This window comes from Manduca sexta, chromosome 28 (assembly GCF_014839805.1).
Source record: "Manduca sexta isolate Smith_Timp_Sample1 chromosome 28, JHU_Msex_v1.0, whole genome shotgun sequence".
NCBI lineage: Eukaryota > Metazoa > Arthropoda > Insecta > Lepidoptera > Sphingidae > Manduca > Manduca sexta.
Genome location: NC_051142.1, coordinates 4,537,208 through 4,552,506, shown reverse-complemented (window position 1 = coordinate 4,552,506; position 15,299 = coordinate 4,537,208). Strand labels below are relative to the sequence as shown.

The 15,299-nt window shown below is 37.4% G+C and overlaps 1 protein-coding gene and 1 long non-coding RNA gene across 2 annotated transcripts in view; one reads left to right on the top strand and one right to left on the bottom strand.

The window, feature by feature from the left end:
- LOC115453099 (probable E3 ubiquitin-protein ligase HERC2) overlaps window positions 1–14,178 on the bottom strand; it is a 51,039-nt gene extending 36,861 nt beyond the window's left edge. Inside the window, 18 exon segments of the mRNA XM_037444225.1 lie at window positions 1,899–2,124; window positions 7,793–7,898; window positions 8,091–8,196; window positions 8,309–8,464; window positions 8,583–8,680; window positions 8,884–9,043; window positions 9,206–9,354; window positions 9,638–9,848; window positions 10,140–10,308; window positions 10,705–10,825; window positions 10,980–11,108; window positions 11,324–11,479; window positions 11,766–11,868; window positions 11,871–12,025; window positions 12,267–12,434; window positions 12,518–12,662; window positions 12,913–13,087; window positions 13,735–14,178. Coding sequence (XP_037300122.1) covers window positions 1,899–2,124; window positions 7,793–7,898; window positions 8,091–8,196; window positions 8,309–8,464; window positions 8,583–8,680; window positions 8,884–9,043; window positions 9,206–9,354; window positions 9,638–9,848; window positions 10,140–10,308; window positions 10,705–10,825; window positions 10,980–11,108; window positions 11,324–11,479; window positions 11,766–11,868; window positions 11,871–12,025; window positions 12,267–12,434; window positions 12,518–12,662; window positions 12,913–13,087; window positions 13,735–13,971 — 2,770 coding nt within the window. The 5' untranslated portion in view covers window positions 13,972–14,178.
- LOC119190913 lies at window positions 2,032–13,358 on the top strand. Its single transcript, XR_005113271.1, has 2 exons — window positions 2,032–2,179; window positions 12,935–13,358. It is a non-coding gene; the product is annotated as an uncharacterized LOC119190913 (long non-coding RNA).
- Window positions 14,179–15,299: the final 1,121 nt, after the last annotated feature.

Genomic DNA, 15,299 nt, shown 5'->3' with positions numbered 1-15,299 from the left:
TAGTTATGAAATTGGTTCTCAATAAAATGGCTTTTCCTTGCGTATTTTAATAATTTGTATTAAAAATATTACAATGAGGCACTTTGTTACGTAACATGAAAGCAAAAAAATTGTTTAATAGACATTAGAATCATAATGCAGCTATGAAGTCTGCAAGAATTTATTACTTACTCATGAAACTATTATTTTCAACTTATAATTATATTAGACTATCTGACCCGGGCCTCGACATATTGACATTAATATTTAAACGATACTAACGTCACTTAATTGTTTTGCCTTCCCGGAACCCCTCCATTAACACTTAAACTTTGTGGTATGGTATTAAAGTTCAAATTGACTTTTAAGTATTATTACGAATCTTTTGTATGGGAATATAGAAAAGTGTGGTTTTTAGACTTTTTCAGGCAATTTTTCTCTTCATGCGTACCATGCTCGTACTTCAAGGAATATTATAAAAAAAGAATTAGCGAAATCGGTTCAGCTGCTCTTGAAATTTGCGCTTAGCAACACATTCAGCTATTCATTTTTATATTATTACTAGCTTTTGCCCGCGGCTCCGCCCGCGTTATAAAGTTTTTCAGGTTAAAGTTTTCCGTTATAAAAGTAGTAGTTTCCGGGAGCCTATGTTCTTCCCAGGGTCTCAAACTGTCTCCATACCAAATTTCATCTTAATACGTTGGGTAGTTTTGAGTTTAACACGTTCAGACAGATGCATCGGGGACTTTGTTTTACAATATATTTTAGAACTTTTAAGTGGAACAATCCCGTCATACATGATTGTTGCATAACTTTAACCGTTTACGCAGCGCAGGCAACGGAAGCTCTCAAAACTAATAATTTTCTCCGTTTTTGCAAACATGTTTCATTACTGCTGTGCTCCTATTGGTCATAGCGTGATGATATATAGCCTATAGCACTCCAGGAACAAAGGGCTATGCAACACAAAAAGATTTTTTCAGTTCAAACCGGTAGTTCCTGAGATTAGCCATTACTGCTCCGCTCCTATTGGTCATAGCGTGATGATATATAGCTTATAGCGGTCCACAAATAAAGGGCTATCCAACACAAAACGAATTTTTCAGTTGAAACCGGTAGTTCCTGAGATTAGCCATTACTGCTCCGCTCCTATTGGTCATAGCGTGATGATATATGACTTTGAGCACTCCACAAACAAAGGAGTATTCAACACAAAAAGAATTTTTCACTTCGAATCGGTAGTTCGTGAGATTAGCCATTACTGCTCCGCTCCTATTGAATATAGCGTGATGATATATAGCCTATAGCACTCCACGAACAAAGGACTATCCAACGCAAAAAGATTTTTTAAGTTTGGACCGGTAGTTCCTGAGATAAGCCATTACTGCTCCGCTCCTATTGGGTATAGCGTGATGATATATAGCCTATAGCACTCCACGAACAAAGGGCTATCCAACGCAAAAAAAAAATTCAGTTTGGACCGGTAGTTCCTGAGATTAGCCATTACTGCTCCGCTCCTATTGGGCATAGCGTGATGATATATAGCCTATAGCACTCCACGAACAAAGGGCTATCCAACGCAAAAAGAATTTTTCGGTTTGGACCGGTAGTTCCTGAGATTAGCGCGTTCAAACAAACAAACAAACAAACAAACAAACTCTTCAGCTTTATATAATAGTATAGATTAGTCAAACATCGATAACAATGCAATTGAGAATACTTAACTGATTACTAGCATTTACAAAACTAGCGCAAGTGTGTATTGTATGATGCGCTTTATGGCGATAACGCAGTTCTCCTGTAGTGTTATTTCGTACAGTATGTCTTATATTCTACCCGAAAAACGAGCATCATAGATATACTCAAAGGATACTGAACACTATCGCAAACGTACCACGCAGGTGCAACTGTGCTCTTACCTTGTGGTAGCAAAGTGATGAGGTGATTAGCGCGCACGTGCGGCGTGGGCAGCAGCAGCGGCCAGGCGGCGGCGAGCGCGCGCCTCGCCGCAGCCGCCGCGCCCGCGCCTGCGCGTCCCTCCACCAACGCCACCAGCGCCGAGTGCACGCCCGCGCACCACGTCGCTTCCGCACCCTCCGCCGTCCCACCGCTGTCGACACCACGCGAGCACTGCCATGCATGCACCTACACATCAAAAATGCGTATATTTGAAAGTAGTACACCAAAAAAAACAACACAGGTAACAAATTATTTTTTTTATTCCTGAAGCATTAAGAGGTTTAGCTTTAAACCATCAAATAGTCCGTATATTACCACTTTTGAATAAACCGTACTTTTCATAGGTTTAATCCGAAGTTTTGAGTTAAACCGCGTTTAGTAATAAGACGGTTGCAGTTAGATGATGATAAGATGATGTACCGTAGGATTGTTTGTCTTAAGTAGTTCTAAATAAAAGTCCGCGACAGCATATACCTACCTTTTATGTGGACGCCACTAAGTCCAAAATAGTGAGCCATTAATATAATTGAATATGATACTTTTTTTAGCGGGACTTTAATCCCGGAATATTCCTTCACGCAGGCGCGTGCGACGAGCGGGCAAAAGCTAATGAAATGAAATTAAATGATTTATTTGAATCTGTAAAATGTTATACATTATTTAGATTCCGTCAATATTAACTCTACCACCAGTTCGGAAAGCAGTTTTCACCAGAGAAGAACGGGCAAGAAACTCTGGTGTTGCTCTTTTCTATCAGTTTAGGGTAAAGACTACAGTACATGATAAAGTATAAAAAAACAAAACAAAAAACAAAAAGTATAAGTAGTAGTATATTATAAATCTAATTTTGTTAATTGCTATTTCTTTAATTTTCTTATATCTTATTTTTTTAAGTAGACCAAGTGCCTCATACACGCTTAGCGTGCGAGGTACTCACAAAAATTCCTGATGGTAAGTAGGTGTAAACACCTTAACTACCCATAAACAAATTACAGCGGGCAATGCAGTACTATTAGTATCCGCATCGTCGTGTAAACCATAGCGCGATCTATATTTGTCGTGGCGCCATCTATTGACCTAATAAGCAGTAAAAAAATGGCTTGCAACATAACAAAGCAATCGTAAGCAAAATAGTATCAAATAATATATTTAAAATATATTTAATAACGTTAATCGGGGTAACTTTACCGCTGAAAAATGCGACAATTACGCGCGGTAACTTTAAGGACGTTTTTGGCATTAAATTCATTTGACAAATTATGTTTTTCGAAGAGAGTTTGCTTACTAAGTTCTTTATGTACCCAAATTGTTTAAATTCAGTGGTTTTGCACTAAATATTGCCACGCAAAAAAGCGACCTCCCTGCACCTGATGGTAAGTGGAGTGGAGTCCACTAGAATGTCGACTGACGAAATATGATTATTGATTTCCCCTCGGCAGTCGACACAATTATGCCAGCCTGATGGGGCCGAATATGCACAGGCTGATCCTGGAATGCGGCACACTTACGAGGGTCACTATGCCGGATTTATAATACCGTGTGTAAAATGGTCGCTATCCAGGCATATATTAAATATATCTTACCACCAGCAAGCAATCATACACTAGACGGAGCTTTCTTTATTTATTCCCTGGGAATCATGTAGCATTTTTGAAATTATGCAATCTTATCGCAATGTCTTTCATGGCATTATAGTGCTTCGAACAATTAAAAGCTATTGGCGAAGCCAGTATCTTGAATTCTTTCTCTCCTAAAAAATAAGAATAAATTATCGTCTGTTCCGGTGCTGTAATAATGTCTTGTGGCAGCGGTATATGGCTTTCTAGATCATTGTTCAGTCGATGACGATAAAGAATGGCCTGATATGATTTATGAAGTTATTTACCAATTTTGTCGAATCGCTATTTAAGTCGAATATTCGATCCTAATTCCTATAATATACTAATTTACCACGTACGAACGATGAAAAAACATACACAACCCAGTCTTCGGTTAGATGTTCCGATTTAGAATATAAATTATAAAGCGTCTCATACATGCTTTGCATGCGAGTCACTTGCAAAAATACCTGATGGTAAGCAGGTGTAAACACCTTCACCGCCCATAAACAGTTTTGAAAGAAATACTCAAGACATCTATATTCGCGGTGTCGTGTAAACCATAGCGCGATCTGTTTTTGTTGTGGCGCCATCTGTTGACATAGTTAGGAACTGAAAATTAACTGCCTCGGAATGATTTTTCATTCAACTAATAAGAGTTTGATGGATAATTTTAATAAATTATGAATAAAATAATCATAAAACGACCTTTATTTCAAATTAATTAATTTACAATTTCGATAATATATTTAAACTTATTCTATCTTTAACCCTATTGTCTTAAATAATAATTAATAACTAATAAGAACGCCTCGGTTTTATACGAAGGTGAAGTCCTCTACTAAGGTTTTTAATTTGTCTCTACCTTTGGTTATGTTCAAAAAATGTTACCCGCCACCTGCACTACTACTGCCCATTAGACCATCGGTCTTCTGCTCTTTCTAGTGCCCAGAGGTCCGATACAATAAATTACTCTTTGTAATTATCATAATAATATAATATATTTATTAACATTCTTTGTAATTAACGTTAGTTATTTATTATAATCTCTTGATGGGCAATTGTGTAGACAATGCCCTTCATTCCTGCCATTGCAACCACTGTGACAGCCATGTTATGATACCGAGCTTCACCGTCTTAACGCAACGAAGTTAATCAAATAGAAATATAATAAGTAGTTGGAAATATTATTTTTCCAATTCCCTCCTTATAACAAATTGGGAGACAAAATATTAGAAACTGAACGGATACCAGTGCCTGCACGTCTAAATCTAGAATTCTCGTGTTACAAAGATAAACATACCGTATTTTTACCTTGAATCCGTAAAACCTACACGTGATTAGGCGGGTGCAACAAAAAAAATCCTCAATTTGTCATTTTAATTCAGTTATAGGGGATTTCCGGCAACGAAATGCAAATTATACATTGCTTATAAGGTGAAATAAGACACGGTTAATGTAATATCTTCTAAGTTGACGATACATTAGGGACAGATTACGGTACATCTACCATATTAAGATCACAGCATCATTTTTTTTTTATTGCTTTGAATGACGAGACGAACTTGCCGTTCGCCAAATAATAAGCGACACGACCTCCCATAAACAGTAAAAACACCATCTAACATTTTGAATTACAAAGAAATGTTTGGTTGCGCTCGCCATCGCGAAACGTGAGATATTAAGGCGATACCTCAAGGTCCATTTTCATACATTTTGTTTCACCTTTAATCTGGGTAACTAAACAAGTATTGGCAAATTCACGTCTAGTTAGTGATTAGTTCTCGCAGTTGAAGAAAAACGTAAAAATAATTAATAATCATGGATATTTCGGCCTTTAAAATTTAATATGACGAAATTTTAAAGGCAGAAATATCCATGATTATTAATTATTTTTACGTTTTTCTTTCAACTGCGAGAACTGATCACTAACTAGACGTGAATTTAAATTCTTTACTTGCCAATACTTGTTTAGTTACCCAGATTAAAGGTGAAACAAAATGTATGAAAATGGACCTTGAGGTATCGCCTTAACTCTTATTACGTCCAGTAGTTACGCTGGGTTACAATGTCCTTCAAACCGGAACATAACAGTGACTACATACTGCTGCTTGTCGGCAGAAATAAATATTGCGGTGGTACCTACCAAAGCGGAACATATGAGAGACCTACCACTATTAATCTTATCATCTATACACGTACCAAATGATTGTTCTAAACATACTCGCCCAGGTTCTAAATCCAACAGCAACGCTGACGCAGTCTTCGCTGTGTTGAATACTCTTACAGTTTTATGTTAAAATGACAAACTTGTTTTGATTTTGCAATGGAACAGCAGTATAATTATAATAAGTCCGAATAAAATACTACTGGGTGAATAGCTCAAATGGGCCTTAAGGAGAAATACCTAAATCTATACTATTATATAAAGCTGAAGAGTTTGTTTGTTTGTTTGAACGCGCTAATCTCAGGAACTACCGGTCCAAACAGAAAAATTCTTTTTGCGTTGGATAGCCCTTTGTTCGTGGAGTGCTATAGGCTATATATCATCACGCTATACCCAAAAGGAGCGGGGCAGTAATGGCTAATCTCAGGAACTACCGGTCCAAACTGAAAAATTCTTTTTGCGTTGGATAGCCCTTTGTTCGTGGAGTGCTATAGGCTATATATCATCACGCTATACCCAAAAGGAGCGGGGCAGTAATGGCTAATCTCAGGAACTACCGGTCCAAACTGAAAAATTCTTTTTGCGTTGGATAGCCCTTTGTTCGTGGAGTGCTATAGGCTATATATCATCACGCTATACCCAATAGGAGCGGAGCAGTAATGGCTAATCTCAGGAACTACCGGTCCAAACTGAAAAATTCTTTTTGCGTTGGATAGCCCTTTGTTCGTGGAGTGCTATAGGCTATATATCATCACGCTATACCCAAAAGGAGCGGGGCAGTAATGGCTAATCTCAGGAACTACCGGTCCAAACTGAAAAATTCTTTTTGCGTTGGATAGCCCTTTGTTCGTGGAGTGCTATAGGCTATATATCATCACGCTATACCCAATAGGAGCGTAGCAGTAATGGCTAATCTCAGGAACTACCGGTCCAAACTGAAAAATTCTTTTTGCGTTGGATAGCCCTTTGTTCGTGGAGTGCTATAGGCTATATATCATCGCGCTATACCCAATAGGAGCGGGGCAGTAATGGCTAATCTCAGGAACTACCGGTCCAAACTGAAAAATTCTTTTTGCGTTGGATAGCCCTTTGTTCGTGGAGTGCTATAGGCTATATAGCATCACGCTATGCCTAATAGGAGCGGAGCAGTAATGGCTAATCTCAGGAACTACCGGTTTTTAACTAAAAAAATATTTTTGTGTTGGATAGCTCTTTTGTTCGTGGAGTGCTATAGACTATATATCATCACGCTATGACCAATAGGAACGGAGCAGTAATGAGACATGTTGCGAAAACGGGGAAAATTTATTAGTTTTGAGAGCTTCCGTTGCGTGCGCTGCGTAAACGGTTAAAGTTATGCAACAATGATGTATGACGGGATTGTTCATCTTAAAAAGTTCTATAAAAATATGTTATAAAACAAAGTCCCCCGCTGCATCTGTCTGCCTGAACGTGTTAAACTCAAAAACTGCTCAACGTATTCAGATGAAATTTGGTATGGAGACAGTTTGAGACCCTGGGAAGAATATAGGCTCCCGGGAAAATATATAGCGTGACTTTTATAACGGAAAACTTTAGCCCGGAAAAATTAATAACGCGGGCAGAGCCGCGGGCAAAAGCTAGTATTCTGTATATACATCCGCCAGTATCCGTCCACTGCAGAATATATCCTATAGGCTTTTACTAGGTTGCGCCACCCCCTTATATTGGAGTTAGGGGAAATAGCATACTCTATATTATGGTATCTGTCAAACAGGTACATCATAAGGTTCAATTTTTTCTAGTAAATATAGAACCCTTATAATAAAAACATGCCGATTTTCTTAGATTTAAACGCTATAATTATTATAGAGATGTAATTTGTTTGCATCACCATTACACAAGAACACATGTAACATCACAAGTACCATGCTTAACTTCGTTAAAGGATTGAACGAAAAAACGTATTTAGTGCTCACTTACCTTTTGAAAACAATCTGCCATTATTCGCTTTCGTGGAACGACCGGTATGCACGCGTCGTGTGTCAGCGTAAAGCATTATACCAAACAGATAGTTTTATTACTTCTAATAATAATACTGAAAGCTTACCTGAAGTCTTAGCAGATTCAAACAGGCTATTGCTAAACATTCGTTATCTTTCATTGGACACGAGCTGCTTTGCTCTACTGCTAATCTGAGAAGCCTTTCTAAAAACCTGCATAGAACAAAAATGACAAAATATTCAGTTTATATTTTTAATGAACGTTGTTTTTAAATTTTTACTTTATCACGCCGAAAGACAATGTTCTGGACAATGTATGATATATTTCTAGTGCTGGAGACAACAAGACTATAAATGTAAGACAGAGCGTACAAATAAATATTACGTACATAACTATTAACTTACTTAAATGTATTGTCGGAAAGGTCGATAACGAAAGGCATTGAAGACGGTAGATCTCTTGGACTTTCTTCACTCCATACAAATATATGTGTTGACCCGCTGGATACACCTGTGAAATGCGTGATACGTAAAGCAAATTCAATTGGAAATGCAAATGTATAATGACTTTACCGATATTAAGTCATTTATATAGCACAAAAAATATATACAATTTTTAATACCATTAGCTTTAAAAGAAGTATTGAACACTTGTACGGGTTGCGGCACGGGTCTCAGTATTTGCGCACGCTCGTGCGTCCCCCACGCGTACAACGTACCGTCCGCAGCCAACGCTAGACCGTGCGATGCGCCAAGTGACACATCGACGATTTTTACACCTGTAAATACAATTTATTATATAAATAAATTATACTTTTGCATAGACCAGGTAGAAAATGACAGTAAAATTACCAATTATGAAACAGAAACTTCAAAAATACATTTTTGACTTCTTACCTTGAAAAGCTTCTATTTGTTTCGGTACTTTCAAACTCTCCAAGTTGCCGTGGCCGAGACGATAGCCATCTCCATTACCCCAGGTATACACTTGTCCACTGAAAATTTCATACTTATAACAATGGTACTAAGACTAAAATGGTACATTCAACCTCAAATTAATGTATGCATTGACAGAAAGTTATTCCAGAGTATATACTTTGATATTAATCCACATGCGCAAGTATTTAGTCTCCTTAATCATAGATATTCATTCGGGGATGATTGTACATAAGTTAAGAATAAAATACTAGAATATTACCCATCCGTAAGTACCGCATGGAAATGTTCGCCGGTATAAACCCGCGTTACTCGCAGCACAGAGAGTGATGTTAGAGTTCGAGGCGCGCCGCCTTCTGTATCGCCAAACACTTGCACTGCACCTTCCCACGTACAACAAAGTGTCTGACTTTCACCCCATCCTGTACATAAAAAATATGGTTAAATTTTTATACTCGCGGGCTATTTACTAGGTAATAACTAATCAACAAAAAATCCGAATGCAATGCACATGAGAAGATTTAAAGTTAACATCATACTTCAAACAACCATATACCATAACCAAAAATATAAAACATACTTACCCAAAGCAATATCAATGATTCGTTCAATGTTATGTGCGTTGAAAGAGACCGGCTGAGGCGTGAGGCAGTTCTCGATGGTGCCGTGGCCAAGTCGGCCGTGAGTGCCGCGACCCCATGTGTACAGAGCACCTCGGGACGTTATTACCGCACTATCAACAATTAACACACAATATAAGCACAACACAAGACATACATGTACAATCATGAAGTTGAAGAAAGGCGCGCCTATAGTCAAATCTGGCACATTTCCGGACTCAGGGCAGATACCAAGCGGTAAATCCGATATCACTTTATACGATTCGAGGATTTTCCCAAGACCTCAGCGCAGCAGTCTTCACCATACCACCAAGGCATGGAATTTAATATAATTTTTTCATTATTCTATGCCTACAAGATTTTCTGTTCATAACTGTCCGGTAACAGTCCACATACCTGCTGGCGGCCCCCGCGAACACTCTCTGCACCTCGTGGTGCGCGAGGTGGTGTATAGCGGCGGGCGCCTCTCGGTGCGCGGTGTCGCCGTGCCCGAGGCGGCCGTCGTCGCCCGCGCCCCACGCCCACACGCCGCCGCACGACGAACAGCACAAGAAGTGCCGCCCCGCCGGGTGACACGATACTTGGATTATTGTCTTGTTCTCTAGACCTGTACACAAATTATTTTAAATACATTGACATAAATCGACTTTTTGGAATTAGCAAAAATAGTGGCGTACTTGGCAGTAGCAAAAATAAAAACGAGATTCACATTCTGTACCATAGTGCACGACGTGTGCCGTATGTCAAATCTATTATTCAACATAATATTTTTATTTATCTGTTGCAATCTGAGTTATGAAAAAAGATATTAATATTTATATGAATAATAGTTCAATCGGAGAAAATATAAATGAGTATAAACTGTCAACTTTATTATATAATAATATACGACTCTTACCAGGAACGATTTGCGGCGTCATGGTGTCGTAGGGCAGTGTGTAGACCACGCCATCGTGTGTCAAGAGTAAAGCCAACTTTTCAGCGCAAGAGATCTGCTGAACTCTGAGTGTCCCCAATGATATAGAACCGGTGCCGATTGAAACTACTTCTTGAGCTGATTCCGTGCACTTAAAATATTGTATCAGTTGTAAATCTCAATAAATAAATCATCATCATCATCATCTCAGCCACAGGAAGTCCACTGCTGAACATAGGCCTCCCCCAAGGATCTCCACGTCGACCTGTTGGAAGCGGCCTGCATCCAGCGACTTCCTGCGACCTTAGCCAGGTCGTCCGTCCAAGTGGACGCAATAAATAAATATGCACAATTGAATTAAGTATTTTTTTGCTAAAAGTATATTGGGTAATAATATTATATTGCTATTGCCCAAATGTGTTGCCACATCTCATAGTGGAGTGGGATAAAGAAAGATCACAGAAGAATAATTACTTATAGATTTGACAAACAATTTGATTGTATTAGAAAACTATTTTGGTCTATGACAAAGGTACCTCATACTTACTGTAACAAAACCTTTCAAGGGAGGCAAGAGAGGCGCGCCGAGCCGGTCCAAATGGCAGAGTAACGCTATACCAGCTTTTCTCACGCTCATCAATCCATCGCCGCTAGGAATATTCAGTTCTCTAATAACGAGAAGGAAGATCAAGACATAGAATTAAGAATTAAACCTAACATTGTTTAATATTATAACACAGATATAATAACTATAAACATTTCGCATAATATAATCATAAATAGTTTAGCATAAACTTTCGTACTCCTAAATAATTTACTTACTTGAGATAAACTTCAGTGGGATTGTCTTCAACTGCGGGTTCGTTGTTGATTATCGGCGAAGGGGCTGCCACTTTGGCCATCCGTTTTAAAAATGGACCCAATGGTGCTGTACATTCTTCTAATGTTATCCTAAAAGGATAATAAAACGTACAGTAACTTTACCAAACATTTTAGTCGTCTATCAGAATTTGATTCTAACATACATATTAACATAAAAAATATTTTATTACTTTCTTTCAATCCAGTAAAATTGTGTTTAATTCTTTGTTATGTAAAGGCAAAGCTTAGCATACGGCCGGCAGTATTCATTTATATAGATATTCAATAATTGTTTAAGATGTTACCTGTTGTCTGGTTGTCGTTTCTGCTTGGGCGGCAGCGTGACGAGCACGTCAGCCGCCTTCAACAGCGCCGGCAGCTCCGCTCGCCGCGCGCACAGCTCCACCCACACGCACAGCGACGTTCGCCAGTCACCTAGCGGCACGTTGCACCCCACTTCACTGGAATCACAACAAACCTTCACCTCTCCATTCGTCTCATGTGTCAGAGTGCAGACTGGCTCCATCAGGCAATGATGTTTATCATTTCATTACTATCAGTGTCACTTATTTAAAATAATGGCTACTATAAAGTTATACAAAAGGCCAATTTTATTGTTTGTGTTGCTGTGCAAATAGAAAAAATAAATTTAGGCTCTCATTCCAATGTATGTCCTTAATATCTATCATTACTTGTATTGGTTATTGACCAAATAGTAAAATTTTACTGCTGGCAATATAAACTTACCCAACCACAACTTGATGCAAGAACTTGGCAGCGCTGTCGACAACCTCGGCCCATATTTTCTGTGACCGCGGTGCTTGTGCAGCAACTCCGCCTGCGCCGGCAAAAGTGCGGCATCGGGCAACGCACGGACGGCGTCTAACGCATCTTTGAGTAAAGCTGAGCATACATCTGCGTCTTCACCACAGCGCCATGCTCTACGGACTAATGAGAGAGCCAAACGGAGAGCGGCTCGAGCACCCACGCGAGCTAATCCGAGAGCACTGTCAATATAAATACCACACCAATTACTTTTTCTCTTTTAATTTCCTCTTATAATTTTTAATTTATTTTGTGTTCTTTTCCACAACTCAACGGTCCTTGCATAATGGTGACTGATGATAAAAATAAATATTTAAAATAATAATTTTGGTTTTACTTATATATAAATAAGTATATGATATTCCTACATGCATATATGTTTAATTCGACAGTAAAATACAAAATAGAAAAAAATTCAAATACCTTTCAGAATCGTCATTATGCTCCTCAGTATCTTCTTGGCTTTCAGTGTTTATATCTACAGAATTATTCAGTGCACTCACAACATTACTAAGAGCTCTATTACTAACTCCATGTGGTGGCTTTTTCTCCAATCGTACTCTCTTAACTTCTTTATTTTGACTTTGATCTCTGAAAGTTTTATATTATGTATAGAAAATTTTAATTCAATCTGGGAAACTTCATGATAAGATGGAGCATTACTCTAAAATTACCTTATAACTGCTACAAGGTGTCTGTTGCACAACAGTATTAAACGGCGTATTTGAGATATAAATGGACAGCTGACAGCTGTATTAATAGCTCGTACCCGCTGCTCCCAAATCAGAGATTCCATAAGGCTTTGAAGACATTCTGGTCCTGCATAAAACTCATTTTCAATAATCCACTCTAAATCAGATATTTTTATAGGTTGTAGCATTGCTTGGAAAAATTTAATGACATACAAACATAAATGTATCAGTGATAAAACAATAGGCTACAATTTAATAATTAAATTGTAACTCTCCCATAAAAAATATTTGCCTTTGTAATTTAATCTGTGGGGGCAAGCAGGTCTAGTAAAGAAAACTTATAATCTGAATAGGACTGATTGATGACAGCAACTCACCAGGATCTTGCTTCCATTTTAGATCATCAACCACATGAAGAGACGGTGGTGGGGTGACCAACTTGGACTGAATTGCAATACGGTGCTCCTCTTCCAACGAGAGTGCGGTGCAGGGAACACATGCACATCCAGAATGTGGGCCACACAACCCATCACAACAAGTACATGTTAATATCTGAAACATAAGAAACATATTTTGTAATGTTGTTTACCATTACAAGGGCATTAAATTCAACAAAAGTTCTGCACCATGTGATGCTCTGGTAACACAAAGCTTCTTCTAGCAAAGGAAAATATATATTTCTAGGATGGGCCTTATTGGCCCCCTTAATTATATATGTTAATTTAGAAATATAATATGATACATATTAATATCATTGGCCTGAAAATGTGTAAAAAAAATACCATTTTTTATACTGTAATATACAGCCTTCCTGAACAAACAATAATATTTTTTTATTTATAAACTACCACTAAATTGAACTAAAATTAAAATTATTGTGCCAGATAATGTGTACAGGTGAATGATTTTTTTCCTTACTTAGTTCCATACACAACATAAACTTTTTATTCAGAAAGAAAGTCATTTTATTTCTTATTTTTATATGTGGTTAGGGTTATTAAAAATAATACATTAATAAACTATAATGTCAAAACTTTTAAGTAAGTATATAATAAAATTTATCGACTTTAAAAAAAAATTATCCAATTAATTAAAATTAAATATAATAGTCACACCTCTACTTCCACTTCTTTACTAACTATAATTTAAAAAACATAAATTTGGACTGGTTTTATTCGTAGCATATATTAATATCGTACCCGGAGTCCACAATAATATTTTCCACTGTCGCCAAGTTTCGCTGTTACACCTGCACCATTCACGAGGCCAGTTGACAAGTCAAAATATATTTCTCTGTCCTGTAATAGGCTGTTGAATAAACTACACAGAACATCTGGATTCTGAAGTGCTTCTTGCAAGTCAGGATTTAACCACTTAGCGTCCAAGTGTTGTTGCGGACGAAATATGAAATCCTCCGGATCGTCAGGGACAGACATTTTCGCAACCGGCCCTTTCTACACACCTAAAAATGCATTGTAAAAAATACGGATTCTTTGTCCTAGCTTAAAACCAAATCACAAAGCTGTTCACGAATATTCATTTCGAAATAGCGCCAAAAAAACATTTAAAAATAATTCATCGGCAAATCACAAATACAAATCGACAAATCAATCAGCTCAACTCTCAAGTCAAAAAAATGTGTTGTCAAATTCATCACGTTTCTCTACACGAAAATATTTCTGCAAAGATTTATCTCCAATAATTTAAAATTGGATTTAAATAATATTAATATGCGTCACGTATCATCATTTTGGTATATCTTACTCTAAAAATATCCAAATAAAGTTATATATAATTGGTAAAATATTATAAATTACAGTATGAATTTTTGATCTGAATTCAATATGCTCGCCAATGTCATTCATTCAGATCAATTTAACATAATAAGAATCATTTACATAATTAATGAATGAGTGCTTATTCGTGAAGTGCTTCTTCTTCTTGAGTCGTATTCCTTAATATCGAGGGTCGTGACCTTCCCTCTGTATTACTTTATCTCGAACGAGGTTTCTCCATCCTCTCCATCTGTTTCTGTCTGGCGGTGTGGAAGACGCTGTAAACTGTATGGTAAAAAGCGATGCGGATCTCCATGATTATCTTCACGAGGTTGTCACCGTATTTTCTTGCAATGTGACCGAAGTATTATAAGATTCTGCGAAAACAGTTGGATGACAGTCGCGAGGAGATTTTGAATTTTGAATTTTGCTTAGCTAGCACAAAATTTTAATTTGTATGGGATTGGAAGCGTCTGAATTCAGAAACGGAACTCTAATCAGAATTCAGATTACCATTTCGGATGTATAAGCGACCCCTTATGATCTTTATACCAGAAAGGCCCGTGAAACAAAATATTGTATAATAATATATTTCACTTATGTCGAAATGCTTTAGCATAGTAGGGATTACTGCTTTCATTATTATGGTATTTGTCTTTAGTTTTATTTTTTACAAAAGATCAAGTTATTTTTTATTTCGACTTTGGTTGAAACTTGACACTTGACTGTAGGGCTTCAAACTGAAGGGATTTCCCCCAAATTGCTGTAATTAAACGCCACTGAGGGAACCTTAAATTATTTTAATTCAAATTTAAAAACTAACAAAACAAAAAACAATTCTTAAAAAACGTTTTTGTATATAGAAATTAGAAAATTCTTGCATTCTTTGAACATTATTTTTTCTTGGAAACCTTATGTATTGGGGATTTCTTCATCCACTTTGCGCATATTTCAAAAAACATATCGGGCATTACTTAGTTGTCGGTAGA